The sequence below is a fragment of the Petaurus breviceps genome, unplaced genomic scaffold, assembly GCF_028583685.1.
Source record: "Petaurus breviceps papuanus isolate PSGF00001 unplaced genomic scaffold, PetGlider_PUasm1.0 90925, whole genome shotgun sequence".
Taxonomy (NCBI): domain Eukaryota; kingdom Metazoa; phylum Chordata; class Mammalia; order Diprotodontia; family Petauridae; genus Petaurus; species Petaurus breviceps.
In genome coordinates, this window is record NW_027187380.1 from 21,991,076 (window position 1) to 22,009,275 (window position 18,200).

The window sequence follows — 18,200 nt, forward strand, 5'->3', positions numbered from 1 at the left end:
TCTGTGCACTTTTTACTTTATTTTTTTCCCCTCCCTTGGTGTGTCTCCGTCCCCCCCCTTCCAATTAAGTGTGGAGATACATATACATACATATATACACATATTTACATGTACATAGATATACTTAAACATACACATATATACTCAAACACATATACTTAAGACCATATTATGCTTATTTCCACGTGTCATCTGTTTCTCTGAAGGTGGATAGCATCTCTCTTCATAAATCCAAGGCTTTCCATATTTTTCTAAATCTACCAGCTCATCATTTCCTACACCACAACAATATTCTGACCCAATCACATTGTATCTGGGAGCTTGTCTATGAGAGTTTCTCCCCAGTTTTCTGCATTTTCTCTATTCTTGATTTCATAGGTTTTATTTATATAGGAAAATTTTAATTTAAAATAATAAAAATTATCCACTTTACACTTCAACACTGCCCTCACCAGTATAAGATGGTTTAAGATCTGATACTACTGAATACTATGTATGAATACTACTTCCTTCACATCTTTTCCCCCTGATTTTCTTGTGGTTCCTGACTCTTCCAAATGAACCCCGTTGTGATTTTTTCGGACTCAGTAAGATAGTTTAGTAATTTCATTGGAATGGCATTACATAAATAGATTAGTTAGGTAAAATTGTCTGCTGTCAGTTTCTATTTTATAGGTAAATCCATCCCATTCACATTCTAATCTGTAATTACTTATGTATTTTCCTTCTTCCTTTTTTCCTCACTGCCCTTCACTGTATTCCTCTCTCTCCCCACTCCTCTACTTCTACCTGCTACATTGCCTTCCTTAGCCCATACCTCCTCCAAGAAACCCTCCCCATTTCCTTTCCCTGTACCCTATCCTATTACCCTTTTATACTTCTTTCTGAATGTAGATTCTTATACCCTTCTAGATATATATATGTTGTCCTCTCTTTATCCCATTTCCATTATTCTACACACTCTTCTATGCCCTCCTCTTACCCTATTCCTTATCCCTCCCTTATCCTATCCCCTTACCCTCTTATTTCCTTTTCAATTTAGAAGATTTTTATATCCTTATATATGTATATTTTGTGTCTTTATTCCCTCTTTAACCCATTCCAGATGAGAGTAGAGTTTCAGAACTACCCACCCTCCTTGCCCATTTAATTCCTCTCTATCACTTCCTTTCCCATCTTGTTTGTGTGACAAAATTACTCTTCTTTTTACCTTTTCCTACATCATTTTGCTTTTTAGAATCACATTATACTCAGTTCTACCTCACTCTTTCTTTTGAGCTACCTAATTACTAATGACAGTTTTATGACATACGGTTTACAATTCCACTTGTAAAAAGTAAACAATTTGTCCTTATTGAGTCCCTTGTAATTAGTCTTTGATGTTTATCTTATTTCTCTTGGATCTTGTTAAATTTTCTGTTAGGTTCTGGTCTTTTTGCAATAAAATCCTGAATTTTATTCTGTCTGTCAATTCATTGAATATTCTTTTTTTTTCGTTCAGGATTATACTTAACTTTTTATTTCTGGGTGTGGTGCTGAGTATCTGAGCCCGGATTTGATCCCTAGGTCATCCCAACACTGGAGCCGGTGCTCTTACTTGCTGAGCCATCTGGCACCCCTAAGCAATTGGGGTTAAGTAACTTGCTCAAGGTTACACAGCCAGGTGTTTCTGGGTGGGTGCTAAGTGTCTGAGCCCGGATTCGATCCCCAGGTCATCCCGACACTGGAGCCAGTGCTCTTACTCACTGTGCTACCTGGCTGCCCCCATTTTATATTTTCTTAACCTGTTTTGATTTTTCTTTCAGTTCTTACTAATTATTCTTCCTCCATCTTCTCCTTCCTTTTTCTTCCTTTCACCATTCTTTTCCTCCTTTTCTTTCTCTTCTCCTTTTTTCCTTTTTGTTCTCCTATCTTGGGTCATATGCTTTGTTTCCTGGCTTTCTATGGAATATATTTTTATATTTTTGCCATTTTAGTTTTTTTTTCTTTTCTTTCCTCCTCTAGCTACTCTTTGTATTCTCCCTCTTTACTGTTAAGTGGATACCCAGGGCTAGGTTTCACAGATGCTCCTGCTGCTCCTTGCTCTGAGCAACCTCCAAGGGGGGGAGTGGTACTCACACAAGTTGGCTTTCCCAGTTTCATTTTCCATCAAGAACAAGTTACTCTTCTCTAGCTTGTGGTTCTAATCGCTGCTAGAACAGGCATGTTGTCTTTTCCTCTTTTCCTTCACATGACTTGGCAGCATTAATGTCTATTGCTTTTTTGTGGGTTTGGAAGGATGGGTGGGAATCAGGAATAATCACTGTATGCAGCCCAAAACTGTGTGCAACAGAAATCCTTACCCAAATAATACTCAGAGGTTCCTCAAAGTAGGAAGCAGAAAAGAATTGTCTATTTATGATCTCAAGAAAGGGCCACCCTCCTTGACAAATGGTCAGGAAGGAGAAGCAGTTCACAAAAGGAAATGGCAAAGTTATAAAGCCCTAACACAGAATTCTCTCCCACCCCACTATTGGCCCTTTTCTACCATTGGCTGGAAGTCAGGTGTACAATCTAAACATGCAATCTACCTCAAGTACTGGAACAAGGAAACAATAGATCACCCAGTGTACGTTTGAGAAAGCATTTCTGTCCTTATTTGGCATATCTTGTGCTGAGGTGGCACTGGGGACGGTCTCTATTGCTCTAAGTCCCAGATTCCTGCAAGGTCAGGTGACCTCTAAACTTAGGCCTAGTGGATGCTGAAGCCACTCTAGATTTGATTTTTCAGAATGGCGAAACTTCACTGCAAATTATCCCTCACAAATTCCCCTTGTTCTTTTATATCTTTTGAAGTTTCCCCACTTTTCTTAATTCTAATTACCCTTATTGCATTGACAACATACAAGGGGGGAGTCTCCTTTATGAGTGCAGATACAGAGATTCAAAAGAAAACAATAATAAAAAATAAAAAAAAAACTTTCAAAGTCCAAAAGTCTCTTTTCACACTGCTGTCCTGATCTGAGGAGGTCCTCTGGTGTCTTAGTGTCATCCATCTTCAGTCCTGCATCCCAGCCCCTCTTTCTTCGTTCTTCTTTCATTCATTTACCTACAAAAGGAACCTTGGAACCAATTTAAATGACCACTTCAGAACCCTTATCATTCTTCCAAAATTAAAATTGGAGTCTTGGTCAATTTTCATGATCACACATTATAACCAGTTTCCTATATTTTGCATTAATCCATTATTAATTCCTCCACCACGAGTATGGGATTTCACTAAGGGATTTACATTAAGCTCACAATTAAAACAATTAAAATTTTTACCAAGTAGTCCAAAGATTATCCTCCTTTTTTAACATTGACCAGTTCTAACAAAGGTGAGACAAGTGTGATACTAATAAATACCAGAATAATATTACCACAAACCCTCCATCTATTTGTCCTCATAGTATTACAAAGAACTAAAGGACCCTGACTTATACAGGAATACCTATACTAAATTCTAAGCCTAATAGCTTTATCTTAATAGTAACTTGAGTTCCAGAATCAAGTATTTAGTAGATTTGCTGTTGTGCTTTCAAAACTTTTGATTATTGAAACTTGCCACCAAGAATAGGGACAAAACTGTAATGAGGGAACCATTTCCCCAATTTCAGAATGTCGATTCCAGGCAAAATGTATATCAGGCTGCAATCTGCATTGAGCCAAGCTCAGAGTCTGCCAGGTGTCACTGGGAAGGTCAAGTCAGGAGAATCCTACCTCAGCTCATGCGGAACAATCATTCTCCCAACCTTCCATACCCAAGTCCTTCACAGGGTCTGGCTTCATGGATCAGTGGCTCAGATAGCTTTTCTTAATATCCATACCTGGAGTTAGACTCAAAGGAACAGTTAGTTAACAGTCCCATCAAATCTTAAATAACAAGATTCAACAATCAGTTTGAGATACGATTATAATCTCACATTGGTTAAGGAACATCTCTGAAGTGAGCCTCAAATAGCCTGTATTCTTTTTTACAAAAATCAAATCTCCCGTCAGTATTATAAATTATTGCTCTAATAGATTTGCATTTACTTCCCAAGCTTCCCTATCTTCCTGGGACTATGCTTATTATGAAGTCACACTAACTTTTCTTTTCTCTCAACTAAAAATGTCTCTGATTTAATCCCAACAATTAATTCAGTCAATTGTATTAATACCCAATTACGCTTTGAAATACACTGGAACCCCCTTCCATACATATACACAAATACAACTTTTCTACAGTAACTTTATAATTCTAATCTCAGTCCATGGGATAATGATTCAGTATTGCATTTGTATCCTTATATCCTTTCCTTCTCAAATATGATTGAGCTGTTAATTATAAAATCAAGTTACAAATCTTTCTGCCTTCCTAAATACTTCCTCACACTCTTCTCAACATACTTAAACCATCTGATAGAGACAGAGGTATCCAGACCACTATCTAGAGACAGGAGGGGTTTGGATAAATCCCCATTTGTCCCCAAACCTCTTATCTGCCTTCCATATTTCTAATCAAACCTTTATTTATCCTTCCAAATCTCTCGAATCCATTGTTTAAATTATTCAGCTGTCCTTTACATTTTTTTTTTAAAGCAATTGGGGTTAAGTAACTTGCTCAAGGTTACACGGCCAGGTGTTTCTGGGTGGGTGCCAAGTGTCTGAGCCCGGGATTCGATCTCCAGGTCTTCTCAACACTGGAGCCAGTGCTCTTACTCGCTGTGCTACCTGGCCACCCCGTGTCCTTTACATTTTTAACCATAAAACAAGATAGCTCATAAATTATTATTCTTTTGCTAGCATAACTGTTCTGCTTAAAGAAAGCAAAGAGGTTAATGGCTAAACCCCACAAGCTCTTCCCTAACTATACTCAATCTGGAAGAGTGAGATACTTTAGAAATCTAAATCTTTTACTTATACATTCAGTTACAAATGTTTACTTTTGCTTATGCCATGCAATAACCACAAATTCAGATTAGAACAGCAAGATATCTTCTGCAAAACATTTTTTTTCTAAAAGTATTTACTTTCTTTAAAGTTTGAATTTATCCTGATGTTAAGAGGTATAATCACTAAACCTTTATGAAAGACTTGCATTATGCCTAACTTTTCATTGATTACCAAACTCTGCCATAAAGATGAAAAGCAGGGACCTGATTGGATAAAGCATCCACATGCAGTGTGGTCCCAAAACTCGTTTACCTTAGCATTAGTTTACTCTCATTGAATTGCAATATACCACAAAAATTTACCAGGACTCATATACATAATGGATTCCTGTTCTATATTCCATATTTGTTCTAAAAACCAATTACTAGAAATCAATTTTACCAACTTTAAAGGACAGTTTGGAGACTGATTTCTCAGTAAGACTTCTTCGGAGGCTGAAGAAGTAACTGCTGCTCCTCGCCTCCCCCGAGCGCCCCTCCCCCATGGGGAGTAGTGAAATTCCCTTCTTAATCTGATCTGTGATAAGTGGACTGACTCTTTAAGCAATCCCAGATCCCAGGGTCCCATCTAGAAACTTCAGAAAATTCACACTAAGTTTGAATATTACAAAATCTATACATAATTGATAAAATGACCAGAAATCTTACAAAGTCTTTGTATAATTAAACTTGTTCTGGTATAAAAGATAACTGTTAGAGATCCTTTTTAATCTTTTCTACATAGACTTGCTACTTCTCATAGTTTAGGAGCTTCATAACTAAAACAAGGCCTGTCCCCCCTTCTTTCCCTGGGCTGAGGACCTTGCCCACAAATTGTTTCCAGGGACACCTAAGCCCTCTTTTCCACACATATTAACAATTCCTAGGTTTTATAAAACAAGAGGATTCACAGAGTCTTTTCTTCACATAATTACCAATAATTTTTTTTTCACAAGATGCTTTTGTAAGTACTTGATTTATGAATTGAAACTTCCTTTAAAACAAAGAAAAACTTGAAAATTTATGATTTCTTAAATTACAACATTTCAGAATATCATAACTGATATTCTGACATGGTCAGAGTACTTCATTCATCATTTTCTGGTTCCTCTAACAGTATAATTCTTAATTTAACAGTATTTAGATTATGAGAAACTGCTTCTCTTATAACATACATAATACAAATGTTTACCAGTACCTACATTTAAACTTTAAACCAAAATCAAATAAGTACCAATCTGGTGATCTTAATTTAGTCATTTCCAAATTGCTTTGCACAGAAAATCATTCATCCCATAACCATTGGCATAAACTTCACACCTAGGAAAAATTTCACATAAGGTTGACAAAGATAAAGCAATTAACCTTAGCTTATACAGTTTACATTCAAGTAGATTTTTTTTTTTAATACCAGGCATTGTGCCAAACACCTTTACAATTATATTAGTCCCATAAATTGGGATTTGTATGTGAATTCCACCACCATCCCCTTAGTGGACAATAAACTAAGGTAAATAAAACTTTCTGGGGCCATACAGTAAATCAATTTCTTAATGTCAAATTAACAGTATATACCTGTTTGAACATATAGCCATACATTTCTGAATCCTAATACCCTTGGCCCTCAAAAAGAAATATTATCCACAAATTTATACATATATTTTCAGTTCCCCTTGCATGCTCATATTTCAGATCAGTTTAAAATATGCTGGTCTAATTATTCTAACTGCTTCTTTTGGTAATAATTACAAGTATCTCTACCATAATCAATGCCCATCTTGAAATTAAAATTCAATAACCACCCAATTTCAGCCTTTCCAAAAAAATAATAATAAAATAAACCTTCAATATGGAAATTCCTTAAAACTAATTTAGTGTAAAATGTTCTTAAGTAATATAAATTCCCCAAACATTATATATTCACATACATCCAAGTTAACATACATAACTATATCCTTGGATGACTTAACAGCTTATGAGCAGTAATAAGAAAATTGTTTTTAAAATCAGAGTTCATAATTTATTTTTCCAAATTACATAATTTAGAAATATACAATGTCCCAAACATTGTGTAGTTAAAATTTTCATTCCATTAACAATTTTAGGTGAATGCATTTTCTTTTTTTAAATTTTTTTGGTCTTTATTAATTTGTTTACTTTTAGTTTACAAGATTCATTTCCATAATTCCTTGAGTTTCATATTTTCTCTCCCTCCTTCCACCCCTCCCCCCCATGGTGGCATATAATCAAGTATAGTATCTGCAAATACTTTCATATTAGTCAGGTTATGAAGAAGGATTGTATTAGATGGAATGAACAATGAGAAAGAGGAAACAAAACCAAACAAGAAAAAGAGCAGGTAGTTTGCTTCAATCTGGGTTCAAACTCAGTTCTTTGTCTGGATGTAGACTTCTCTTTCCATCATGAGTCTTTTTGGGATTGTCTTATAACCCTGGATTGCTGAGAAGAGTCCAGTTTATCAAAGTTGGTCATCACACATACATTGTGTCTGTAATTGTGTACAAATTTCTCCTAGCTCTACTCTTCTCACTCAGCATCAGTTCGTATCAGCCTCTCCAGGTAAATATGAAGTCCATCTGCTCCTTGTTTCTTACAGCACAAAGTATTCCATAACATGCATATACCACAACTTGTTCAGCCATGATGGGCACCTCCTTAATTTCCAATTCTTTGCCACCACAAAAAGAGCTGCTATAAATATTTTTGTACATATGGATGTTTTTCCCACTTCTATGATCTCTTTGGGATACAACCCTAGAAGTGGTATTGCTGGGTCAAAGGATATGAAATTATTTATAGCCCTTTGGGCATAATTCCAGATTGTTCTCCAGAAAGGATCAGTTCACAACTCCACCAGCAATGCATTAGTGTTCCAATTAGTCCACATCCTCTCCAGCATTTGTCATTTTCCTGTTTTGTCATGTTAGCTAATCTGACTGGTGAGATGTGGTAACTCAGAGTTGTTTTGATTTGCATTTCGCTAATCACTAGTGATTTAGAGCATCTTTAATTTCTTCCTCTGAAAACTGCCTGTTCAAATCCTTTGACCATTTATCAATTGGGGAATGACTTGTACTCTTATAGATTTGACTCAGTTCTCTGTATATTTTAGAAATGAGTCCTTTATCAGTGTCATAGGTTATAAAAATTCTTTCCCAATTTTCCATTTCCCTCTTAATCCTGGTTACATTGGCTTTGTTTGTAGAGAAGCTTTTCAATTTAATGTAATCAAAATTATCCATTTTACATTTTATAATGTTCTCTAATTCTTGTTTGGTCATAAAGTTTACCCCTCTCCACAAATCTGACAGATAAACTATTCCTTGCTTTCCCAGATTGCTTACAGTATCAGCCTTTATACCTAGATCATGCACCCATTTAGACTTGATTTTGGTACATGGGGTTAGATAATGATCTGTGTCCAGTTTCTGCTATATTATATTCCAGTTTTCCCAGCAGTTTTTGTCAAATAGTGAGTTCTTATCCCAAAAGCTGGGGTCTTTGGGTTTATCAAACAGTAGATTACTATAGTCAATGACTGTTGAGTCTTGTTTACCCAATCTATTGCATTGATCCACTGTTCTATTCCTTAGCCAATACCAAGTAGTTTTGAGGACTGCTGCTTTATAATACAGATTAAAATCTGGTATAGCTAGTCCACCTTCCCTAGCACTTCTTTTTATTAATTCCCTTGATGTTCTGGACCTTTTCTTCTCCCAAATGAATTTTGTTACTATTTTTTCTAGCTCTGTAAGGTAATTTTTTTGGTAAACTGATTGGTATGGCACTAAATATATAATTTAATTTAGGTAAAATTGTCGTTTTTATTATATTAGCTCAATTCAGCCACGAGGAGTTGATGTCTTTCCAATTAGTTAGATCTGACTTTATTTGTGTGATAAGTGTTTTATAGTTGTGTTTATATAGGTCTTGGATTTGTTTTGGCAGGTAGATCCCCAAATATTTTATAATGTCTACATTAACTTTAAACGGGATTTCTCTTTCTATTGCTATTGAATTTCATTAGAAATATAGAGGAATGCCAAGGATTTATGTGGGTTTATTTTATATCCTGCAATATATTTATTTATTGTCTCAAGTAGTTTTTTACTGTATTCTCTAGGATTCTCTAAGTATATCATCATATCATCTGCAAAGAGTGATAGTTTGGTCTCTTCTTTGCCTAATTTGATTCCTTTGATTTCTTTTTCTTCTCTAATTGCTACTGCTAACATTTCTAATACCACATTGAGTAAGAGGGGTGATAGTGGACATCCTTGTTTCACCTGTGATCTTATTGGAAATGCTTCTAGCTTCTCCCCATTACATATAATACTTGCTGATGGCTTTAAATAGATGCTACCTATTATTTTAAGGAAGGCTCAATTTATCCCTATAGTTTCTAGTGTTTTTAATATGAATGGATGTTGTATTTTGTCAAAAGCCTTTTCTGCATCTATTGAGATGATCATGTGGCTTCTGCTAGTTTTATTGTTGATATGATCAATTATACTGATGGTTTTCCTCATATTAAGCCATCCTTGCATTCCTGGAAAAATACACCTACCTGTTCAAAGTGTATTATTCTTGTGATAGTGTAGTCTTTTTGCTAATATTTTATTTAAAATTTTTGCATCTATATTCATGAGGGAAATTGGTCTATAATTTTCTTAATCTGTTTTATCTCTTCCTGATTTAGGTATTAGTACCATATTTGTGTCATAAAAAGAATTTGGTAGGACTCCTTCTTCACTAATTTTCCCAAATAGTTTGTAGAGTATTGGAATCAATTGTTCTTTAAATGTTTGATAGAATTCACTAGTGAATCCATCTGGCCCTGGCGATTTTTTCCTAGGGAGTTCACTGGTGACTTGTTCGATTTCTTTTTCTGAGATGGGGTTATTTAAATAATTTACTTCCTCTTCAGTTAATCTGGGCAACTTATATTTTTGTTAATATTCATCCATTTCACTAAGATTGTCAAATTTATGTGCATACAACCGGGCAAAATAATTCCTAATTATTGTTTTAATTTCCTCTTCATTGGTGGTAGATTCACCCTTTTCATTTTTGATACTCATAATTTGGTTTTCTTTTTTTTTTATCATATTGACTAAGGTTCTATCAATTTTATTGTTTTTTTCATAAAACCATCTTTTAGTTTTATATATTAATTCAATAGTTTTCTTAATTTCAGTTCTATTAATCTCTCCTTTGGTTTTCAGTATTCATAATTTAGTATTTAATTGGGGATTTTCACTGTGTTCTTTTTCTAGCTTTTTCAATTGCATGCCCGATTCATTGACCTCCCTTTTTTCTAATTTATTCATGTATGCACTCAGGGATATAAAACTTCCCCTAAGAACTGCCTTTGCTGCATCCCACAAATTGTGGTATGTTGTCTCATTGTTGTTCTCTTGATTGAAGTTACTGATTGTTTCTATGATTTCTTTTTTGACCCACTCATTCTTTAGAATTAAATTGTTTAGTTTCCAATTAGTTTTTAGTCAGTCTTTCCATGGCCTTTTATTGCATATGATTTTTATTGCATCATGATCTGAGAATGATGCATTTATTATTTTTGTCTTTCTGCACTGAATTATGAGGTTTTTATGTCCTAGTACATGGTCGATTTTTGTGTATGTGCCACTGAGAAGAAGGTATATTCCTTTTTATCCCCATTCAGTTTTCTCCAGAGATCTATCATACCTACCTACCCTCTCTAAAATTCTATTCACCCCCTTAACTTCTTTTTTGTTTATTTTGAGGTTGGATTTATCAAGTTCAGAGAGGGGGAGATTAAGGTCCCCCACTAGTATAGCTTTCGTATCTATTTCTTCCTATAATTCCCTTACCTTCTCCTCTAGGAATTTGAATTCTATACTATTTGGTACGTATATGTTAAGTAATGATATTGCTTCATTCTTGATGGTGCCTTTTAGCAGGATGTAATTTCCTTCCTTATCTCTTTTAATTAGATCAAGTTTTGCTTTTGTTTTATCTCAGATAAGGATTGCTACCCCTGCTTTTTTTACTTTAGCTGAGGCATGGTGTATTTTACTCCATCCTTTTACCTTTACCCTGTGTGTATCTCTCTGTTTCAGATGTGTTTCTTGAAAACAGCATATTGTAGGATTATAGTTTTTAATCCATTCTCCTATCCGCCTCCATTTTATGGGAGAGTTCATTCCATTCCCATTCACCGTTATGATTATTATCTGTTTCTTTCCCTCCATCCTATTCCCTCCACTGTTAATGCTTATATTTTTTCTCCCCTTCTCCCTTCCCCTCCTCAATAGTTTTCTTTTTGACCACTGCCTCTCTCAGTATTCACTTATCAGCTCCCTTCCCTTTTCCTCTCCTTCCCCCTTTCTTCTTCTCTCCCTTCTAACCATCCCCCCCTTTCCCCTTCCTACTGCCTGTAGGATATTTTTATACTTAATGAAGTATGTTATTTCTTCTTCTCACCAAGAGTGACAGGAATAAATTTCATGCGAAGCTCCTTTCCTTCCCTTCTTTCCCTCTATTATGATAGTGTTTTGCATCTCATCTCCGTGGAGTCCTATGCTTAACTGATTGTGTTATTCCCTCCTTGCACCAGAACCAATGAGGGAAAAACTCATATAATACTCCTCTCCCTCCCTTCTTTACCTCTGCTATATTGTTTTTATTCTCTTTGTGTGGCATAATTTACCCTTTTCCACTTTATTCCTCTTCTTTCATTGTAGTCCCTTTGTAGCCCTTAATAAAATTTTTTTTATCATCATTTTCTGTAATTTATATTCATACCCTCTACTTGTCTATAAACAGTTTGATCTTATTAAATAATAGGGTGTGTGTATGTGTGTGTTTTCCTTGTTTACCTTTCTATGTCTCTCTTGTGTCTCGTAATTGGAGGTTGAATTTTCTATTGAGCTCTGGCTTTTTCATTGGGAAGGTCTGGAAATCTGTTATATCATTGAATGACCATCTCTTTGCCTGGAAGAATATGTTCAGTCTCGCTGGGTAGGTGATCCTTGGTTGTAACCCAAGCTCTTTTGCCTTGTGAAAAATTGTATTCCCCTGACTCCAGTCTTTCAGTTTAGAGGCTGCCAAATCCTGTGCGATCCTCACTGTGGTTCCTCGATTTTTGAATTGTTTCTTTCTGGCCGCTTGAAGTATTTTCTCTTACTTGGTAGTTCTTGATTTTGGCCACAACATTTCGAGGACTCTTAAGTTTGGGATCTCTTTCAGGAGGTGTCCAGTGGATTCTCTCGATTTCTATTTTATCCTCAGGTTCTAGTATCTCAGGGCAGTTTTCCTTGATGATCTCTTGGAGATTGTTGTCCAGGCTCATTTTTTCATCATGATTTGCTGGTAGGCCTATGATTCTCAGATTATCTCTCCTATATCTTTTCCAGGTCAGTTATTTTTCCATTGAGGTATTTTACCTCTTCTTCCAATTTTTCATTCTTGTTGTTTTGTTTGACTAATTCTTGGTTCCTCATTGTTAGTTGCTTCAGTTTGGTTGATTCTAGTTTTTAGTAAATTATTTTCCTTGGTTACTTTTTGGAGCTCCTTTTCTATATCACACATTTTTCTTTTTAAGGAGCTAATTTCTTCATTATAATGTTTTTCTAATTTTGGAATTTTGATTTTAAAAGTTATTCATTTCGTCTTTTATCTCTCTCATTTGATTTTCAAAGTTCCTTCTGAGCTCTTCTAGGAAAGCTTTTTGTGCTTGCGACCCATTCCCTGTTGATGCTTCAGCTTGGGGTGTGGAGTCATCCCTGTCTCCCTCTGAATTTGGTTCCTCCCTTTGAGGATAGTAGTACTTTAGAGTCTTTGTCTTTGCAGTCTGCTTTCTACCCATTTTGAGGCAGGGCCCTAGCCATGCCCTTCTTGTAGGGTTCCCAAAGCCTTTACTGTTTAGGGTTTTGCCCTGGGGCAATAATTGCTGTGTTTTCAGGGTCAGGGATGGGGAGGGGTTGGAGTAGCCAGGGTTCACTCTGCCATCCTGTTCCTTGGAGGTCCTGATAGGGGCTTTTTAAATTTCTGGGCTATGGAGTGGTAGTCCCAGCAGTATTTGCTGCCCCTGCCAAGGGCCCTGCATTTGGTTCTTACCTTGCTCTTTCCAGTCCCAGCCCTTTGGTGATAGCCCAGGTAGTGGCCCTTGTGGTTGGTGGGATGACTTGCCCCGCTCATTGATCAGGCCTCTGGGCTCGTGTCCCGGACTGGCTCTCTCAGCGGGCGCCAGCCGTTGAATGCATTTTCAAACTACCGTATGCAGGAAATAAATTATGACTCTAAACCACTGTATATATTTTTAAGAATATTTTTCAGGCCAATTCCCCTGGCCCTTTTAGAAGCCGCATGGCTATGTCCCATGTGGCTCCACTGAGTCTCCTTCTAGGGAAGGCTCCCTTTTCTCCCCCTCCCCCCAGTAAATAATATATCCAAGATTGATAATAATTCCCCCCAAATATACAAATTGGGTCCTAAAAACTGATTAACCTTGTCAGTGACCACTGTGGGTCCTCAATTGACTGCTTCATTTCTTTTTCAAAAGTTCTAATTTCAGTGTTTCTTGGGGGGGGGGGGGCGGAATTCACATAACCTATCCCCTGGGCCAGCAGGACTTCTTGAAAAGGGAAAGCTTTAGCAGCTTCTGCAGTCCTAGCGAGAGGACTTTCTTCATCTTTTCTCAACTGTTTCAGTTCCCTCTAGAGTATGGGTGTACCTGACCCAGCCAAATTGATTAAGTCCTCACCCCTTTCAAATTCCCTTTCAGAGGATGAGGAAGGCAGGGAAGGAGGGGTTGAGGCTGGGACAAGAAGTCCCTGTCCATGTCCCCATGATGAAGGAATGTAGAGAAAGAAAAGGGGGTTCCAGGGATGGGACCTCTGTTCTTATTCTTCTGATTTCCCTTTGGGTTCCTCCCCCCTCTTTAGAGCAAATTTGTGCTACAGCCAGTAGCCCAAGGGCTGCATATTCAATTTCCTCCTGGTTAAAAGGCTCCTTAGAATTTATATACAGATTTAGTTGTAGGCACATCCAGTCTTCACAGGAGCTGTATTTTGGCCAAGATACAGCCTCCTCCCAGAGGGGTGCTGGCCCAAATGAGGCAACAGTATTTTATCATCTTCCTTTAGTCTTTTCCCTTGTATTTTGCTAAATTATCCCAATTAGCTAGTCTGTCTCCAAAAGGATTATCCTCCAGGATGTTAGGAAGGTATTTTGGATGGGCTGTTTTAGATTTTTCTTTACCTGTAGTTTTAATCTTATCAGAATCTATTAGGCCTATCTAACTCTTTCCCAGGCTGGAGAAATCTTAGACTCAAAATAGAGTTTCCGGCACTCCTGGCTGTAGTCATCTTACAGACTCTAAATGCTTAGACTGTCCCCCACCCCGGCACCCCTGGCAGGAGACATCTTACAGATTCGAACTGCCTAGACTGTCCCCCACCTCTGGATCACTCAGGGACTTGCTTACCTGGGTTTGTGTACACAAACTTGCATGATCGCTAGCAAAACCTGAATTTTTGCTTCATACCGAGTCCCTCTCTTTCAGTTGTTACCCTCTCGGAGTCAGATCTCACAGACCAGTTCCAAGGACCTCTGAGAAACCTCCATTGCCACCTGGTCCTTGTTAAGGACCCCTTCACAAAAGGATAAATCCTGGACAAACCCCCAAACTGTATGCAGCCCAAAACTGTGTGCAACAGAAATCCTTACCCAAATAATACTCAGAGGTTCCTCAAAGTAGGAAGCAGAAAAGAATGGTTTATTTATGATCTCTAGAAAGGGCCACCCTCCTGACAAATGGTCAGGGAGGAGAAACAGTTCACAAAAGGAAATGGCAAAGTTATAAAGCCCTAAGGTGGAATTCTCCCCCACTCCTGACCCTTTTCTACCATTGGCTAGAAGTCAGGTGTACAATCTAAACATGGCAATCTACCTCAAGTACTGGAACAAGGAAACAATAGATCACCCAGTGTACGTTTGAGAAAGCATTTCTGTCCTTATTTGGCATATCTTGGGCTGAGGTGGCACAGGGGACGGTCTCCATTGCTCTAAGTCCAAATTCCTGCAAGGTCAGGTGACCTCTAAACTTAGGCCTAGTGGATGCTGAAGCCACTCTAGATTTGATTTTTCAGAATGGGGAAACTTCACTGCAAATTATCCCTCAGAGTCACTGCTCTTTGTGGGCCTGTGGAGTATGGTGCTGAATGAGAGAACTCTCTAAGTAGCTGCATTCTGTGATTTATTGTTTTGGTTTTTTTAACCTTACTTACAGCTCTTATACTCTTATCTTGAAGAATCAAATGCAATTGCCCTACCTCTGACAAACAATTCCTTTCTTTTAGATATATTTTTTTTGGGGGGGGGGAGGGATAAGGCAGTTGAGGTTAAGTGACTTACCCAAGGTCACATAGCTAGTAACTGTCAAGTGTCTGAAGCCACATTTGAACTCAAGTACTCCAGACTCTAGGGCCAGTGCCCATTCATTCTGCCACCTAGCTGCCCCTCAGTGATACATTTTAAAGAAAGAAACAAAAGTAGGGTTTTCTTATGAAGTGAAAACATGATTAAACACTGCATAGCACAATGCCTGGTGTATAGTAGGTACATAATAAATATTTATTGATTGACCGACGGAACTCATATTTTATATGAAAATCTTTTTACTGTGTGATTCCACTATAGAGATATCATTGACCAGAAAAATACTTATTCACTCATAAAATAATTCATAGTATAGATTTAGAATTGGAGGGGACTTTGAAGTTCATCTGGTTAATTGCTCCACTCACATATGAGGAAAATGAATCCCAGAGTGCTTAAGTGACTTGTTCAAGGCAACTAATAAGCACAATTTAAAATTATTCTGATAGTAAGTCAGAGGGGTAACTAGGTAGTACAGTGGACAGAGTACCAGCCCTGGAGTTAAAAGGACCTGACTTCAAATCCAGCCTCAGACACTTATTAGCTGTGTGACCCTGGGCAAGTCACTTAACCCTGATTTCCTTGTCAAAAAAGGAAATAGTAAGTCTGAAAGCAGAATCTATACTATACTTTTAAATGGAAATATTCATATAGTTATGTGTTTATTCATTAAGCATATATTTGTTGACTTCCTATTAGATACAAAGTATTATGCTGGAAGTTTTGATTTGGGTAAATTTTATTCCATGCTGTGTTGAACAGTGTGCCTAGCTGAGGCCTTCTGTCGAAATGTGACTTAATTTGTTAATACCAGTCTTTGAGGAACACACTTTTTAAAAAAAAAACCAATTTTTAAATTTATTTTTAACATTCTTTTAAAATTTTGAGTTCTAAATTCTCTCCCTCCTACCCACCCTCTGCCCCACCCACCTAGAAGGCAAGCAGTATAATTGTAACTAACATGTGCAATCATGCAAAAGATATTTCTATATTAGCCATATTTTTTTGAAAACAGGAAAAATAAAGTGAGAAAAATCATACTTCAGTTTGCACTCAGAGTTCATCAGTTTTCCCTCTGGAGATGGATAACATTTTTTCATCATGAGTCCTTTGGAATTGTCTTAGATAATTGTACTGTCTTTCACAGTTGATCGTCATTACAACCATTGCTGTCACTGTGCACAGTGATCTCCTAGTTCTTCTCACTTCATTTTGCATCAGTTTGTATAGGTCTTGCTGTTTTTTTCTGACACCTACCCCCAGTTATTTTTTATAGCACAGTAGTATTTCATCACAATCATATACTACAACTTATTCAGCCGTACCTCAGTTGATGGGCATTAAATCAGTTTCAGTTCTTTGCCACTACAAAAAGAGCTGCTATAAATATTTTTACACATATAGGCCCTTTTCCTTTTTCTTTGATCTCTTTGAAATACAGACCTAGTAGTGGTATTGCTGGGTCAAAGGGTATGCACAATTTAAAGCCCTTTGGACATAGATCCAAATTCTTCTCCAAAATAGTTGGACCAGTTTACTACTCCAACAGCAGTTCATTAGTGTGGTTATTTTTCCCTCATCCACTCCAGCATTTGTCATTTCTGATAGGTGTGAGGTGGTACCTTAGAGTTGTTTTAACTTATATTTCTCTAATCAATAGTGATTATATGCTATATAAATTTGTGCGTATTTATATAATTTCTATTTTTTTTTTATTCCTAGGTTGATCCAGACGGCATGGCTACAGCTATTAGAGAGGTGGGAGTGTGGAGACAAACTCGAACTCTTTTACTCAAGAATTATCTAATTAAATGTAGGACTAAAAAAAGTAGTGTTCAGGTAAGCTGAATGGTACTTTCTTGGTTTTATAAGCAGCAGAGTATAATTCTTATCTTGAGTTTTCTTAGGTTTCAGTCATGAATTCAGTCAGAGGAGGGAGAGAGGCACTTCCAGGGTGATAGTGCTGCTGCTTATGACACATTCTGATGGGGAAAACAGCATGTAAACAATTGGGTACATAAAGATTACAGAGTAAATAGAAGGCAATATGAGAGAGGAAGATGTTGGCAGCTGTGGGGACTGGGAGAAGCCTCCTGGAGGAGGGGAGATTTGATTTGATTTTGAAGGAAGTCAAGGAAACCAAGAGACAGAGATGAAGGGTTAGAGCATTCCAGGCATGGGACAGTCATTGCAAAGGCTCAGAGATCAGAGGTGGAATGACCTGTTTAAGGAAATATGAGTGGGCCAGTGTTGCTGGAAAGTGGACCATGTGGAGGAGAGTTAAGGTAAGAATAGTGGAGAGAGAGAAATTAATTCTAGCCAAGTCCTCTACACATATGCTACATTGATGTTCCTAAAACAGATATAATCATGTCACTCCAATTAAAAAATCATCAGTTTCCTTATTGCTTTTAGAAAATATAGAATCTTCAGCTTGTCATTTAAAGCCTCCTTAGTATGATTTTCACTTCCCTCTTCAATCTTATTTCCCTTTACTCTCCATTCTAGACAAGCTGATCTACTAGCTGTTTACAGTACATAGCATTGTTCTTCCACATTTATGCTTTTGTATAGGTGATCATCTATTTCTGTAGTCTGTTTCTTCTTCAACAGTTCCTTTTATATCCCTAGCTTCCTTCGAAGAATGGCTGTGGTACTGTCTACAACTGAAATCCCTTCTGATCCTTACCCTGCTTCACCAAGTTATTAGTATGCTCTTCCTTTTTAACTTGTATTATTTGTATGTATTTATCTGTATTCATACTGTATCCCCCAATAGAATGTGAGCTCCTTCAGGGCCATAAATAAATATTTGCTTAA

At 37.1% G+C, this 18,200-nt stretch overlaps 1 protein-coding gene across 1 annotated transcript in view; it reads left to right on the forward strand.

The window, feature by feature from the left end:
* Window positions 1–18,200, forward strand: part of ABCA5 (ATP binding cassette subfamily A member 5) — a 164,160-nt gene that overhangs the window by 31,847 nt on the left and 114,113 nt on the right. Inside the window, exon 2 of the mRNA XM_069076541.1 lies at window positions 17,103–17,219. Within this exon, the coding sequence (XP_068932642.1) occupies window positions 17,118–17,219 (102 nt within the window). The 5' untranslated portion in view covers window positions 17,103–17,117. The remainder of the gene's footprint in view (window positions 1–17,102; window positions 17,220–18,200) is intronic.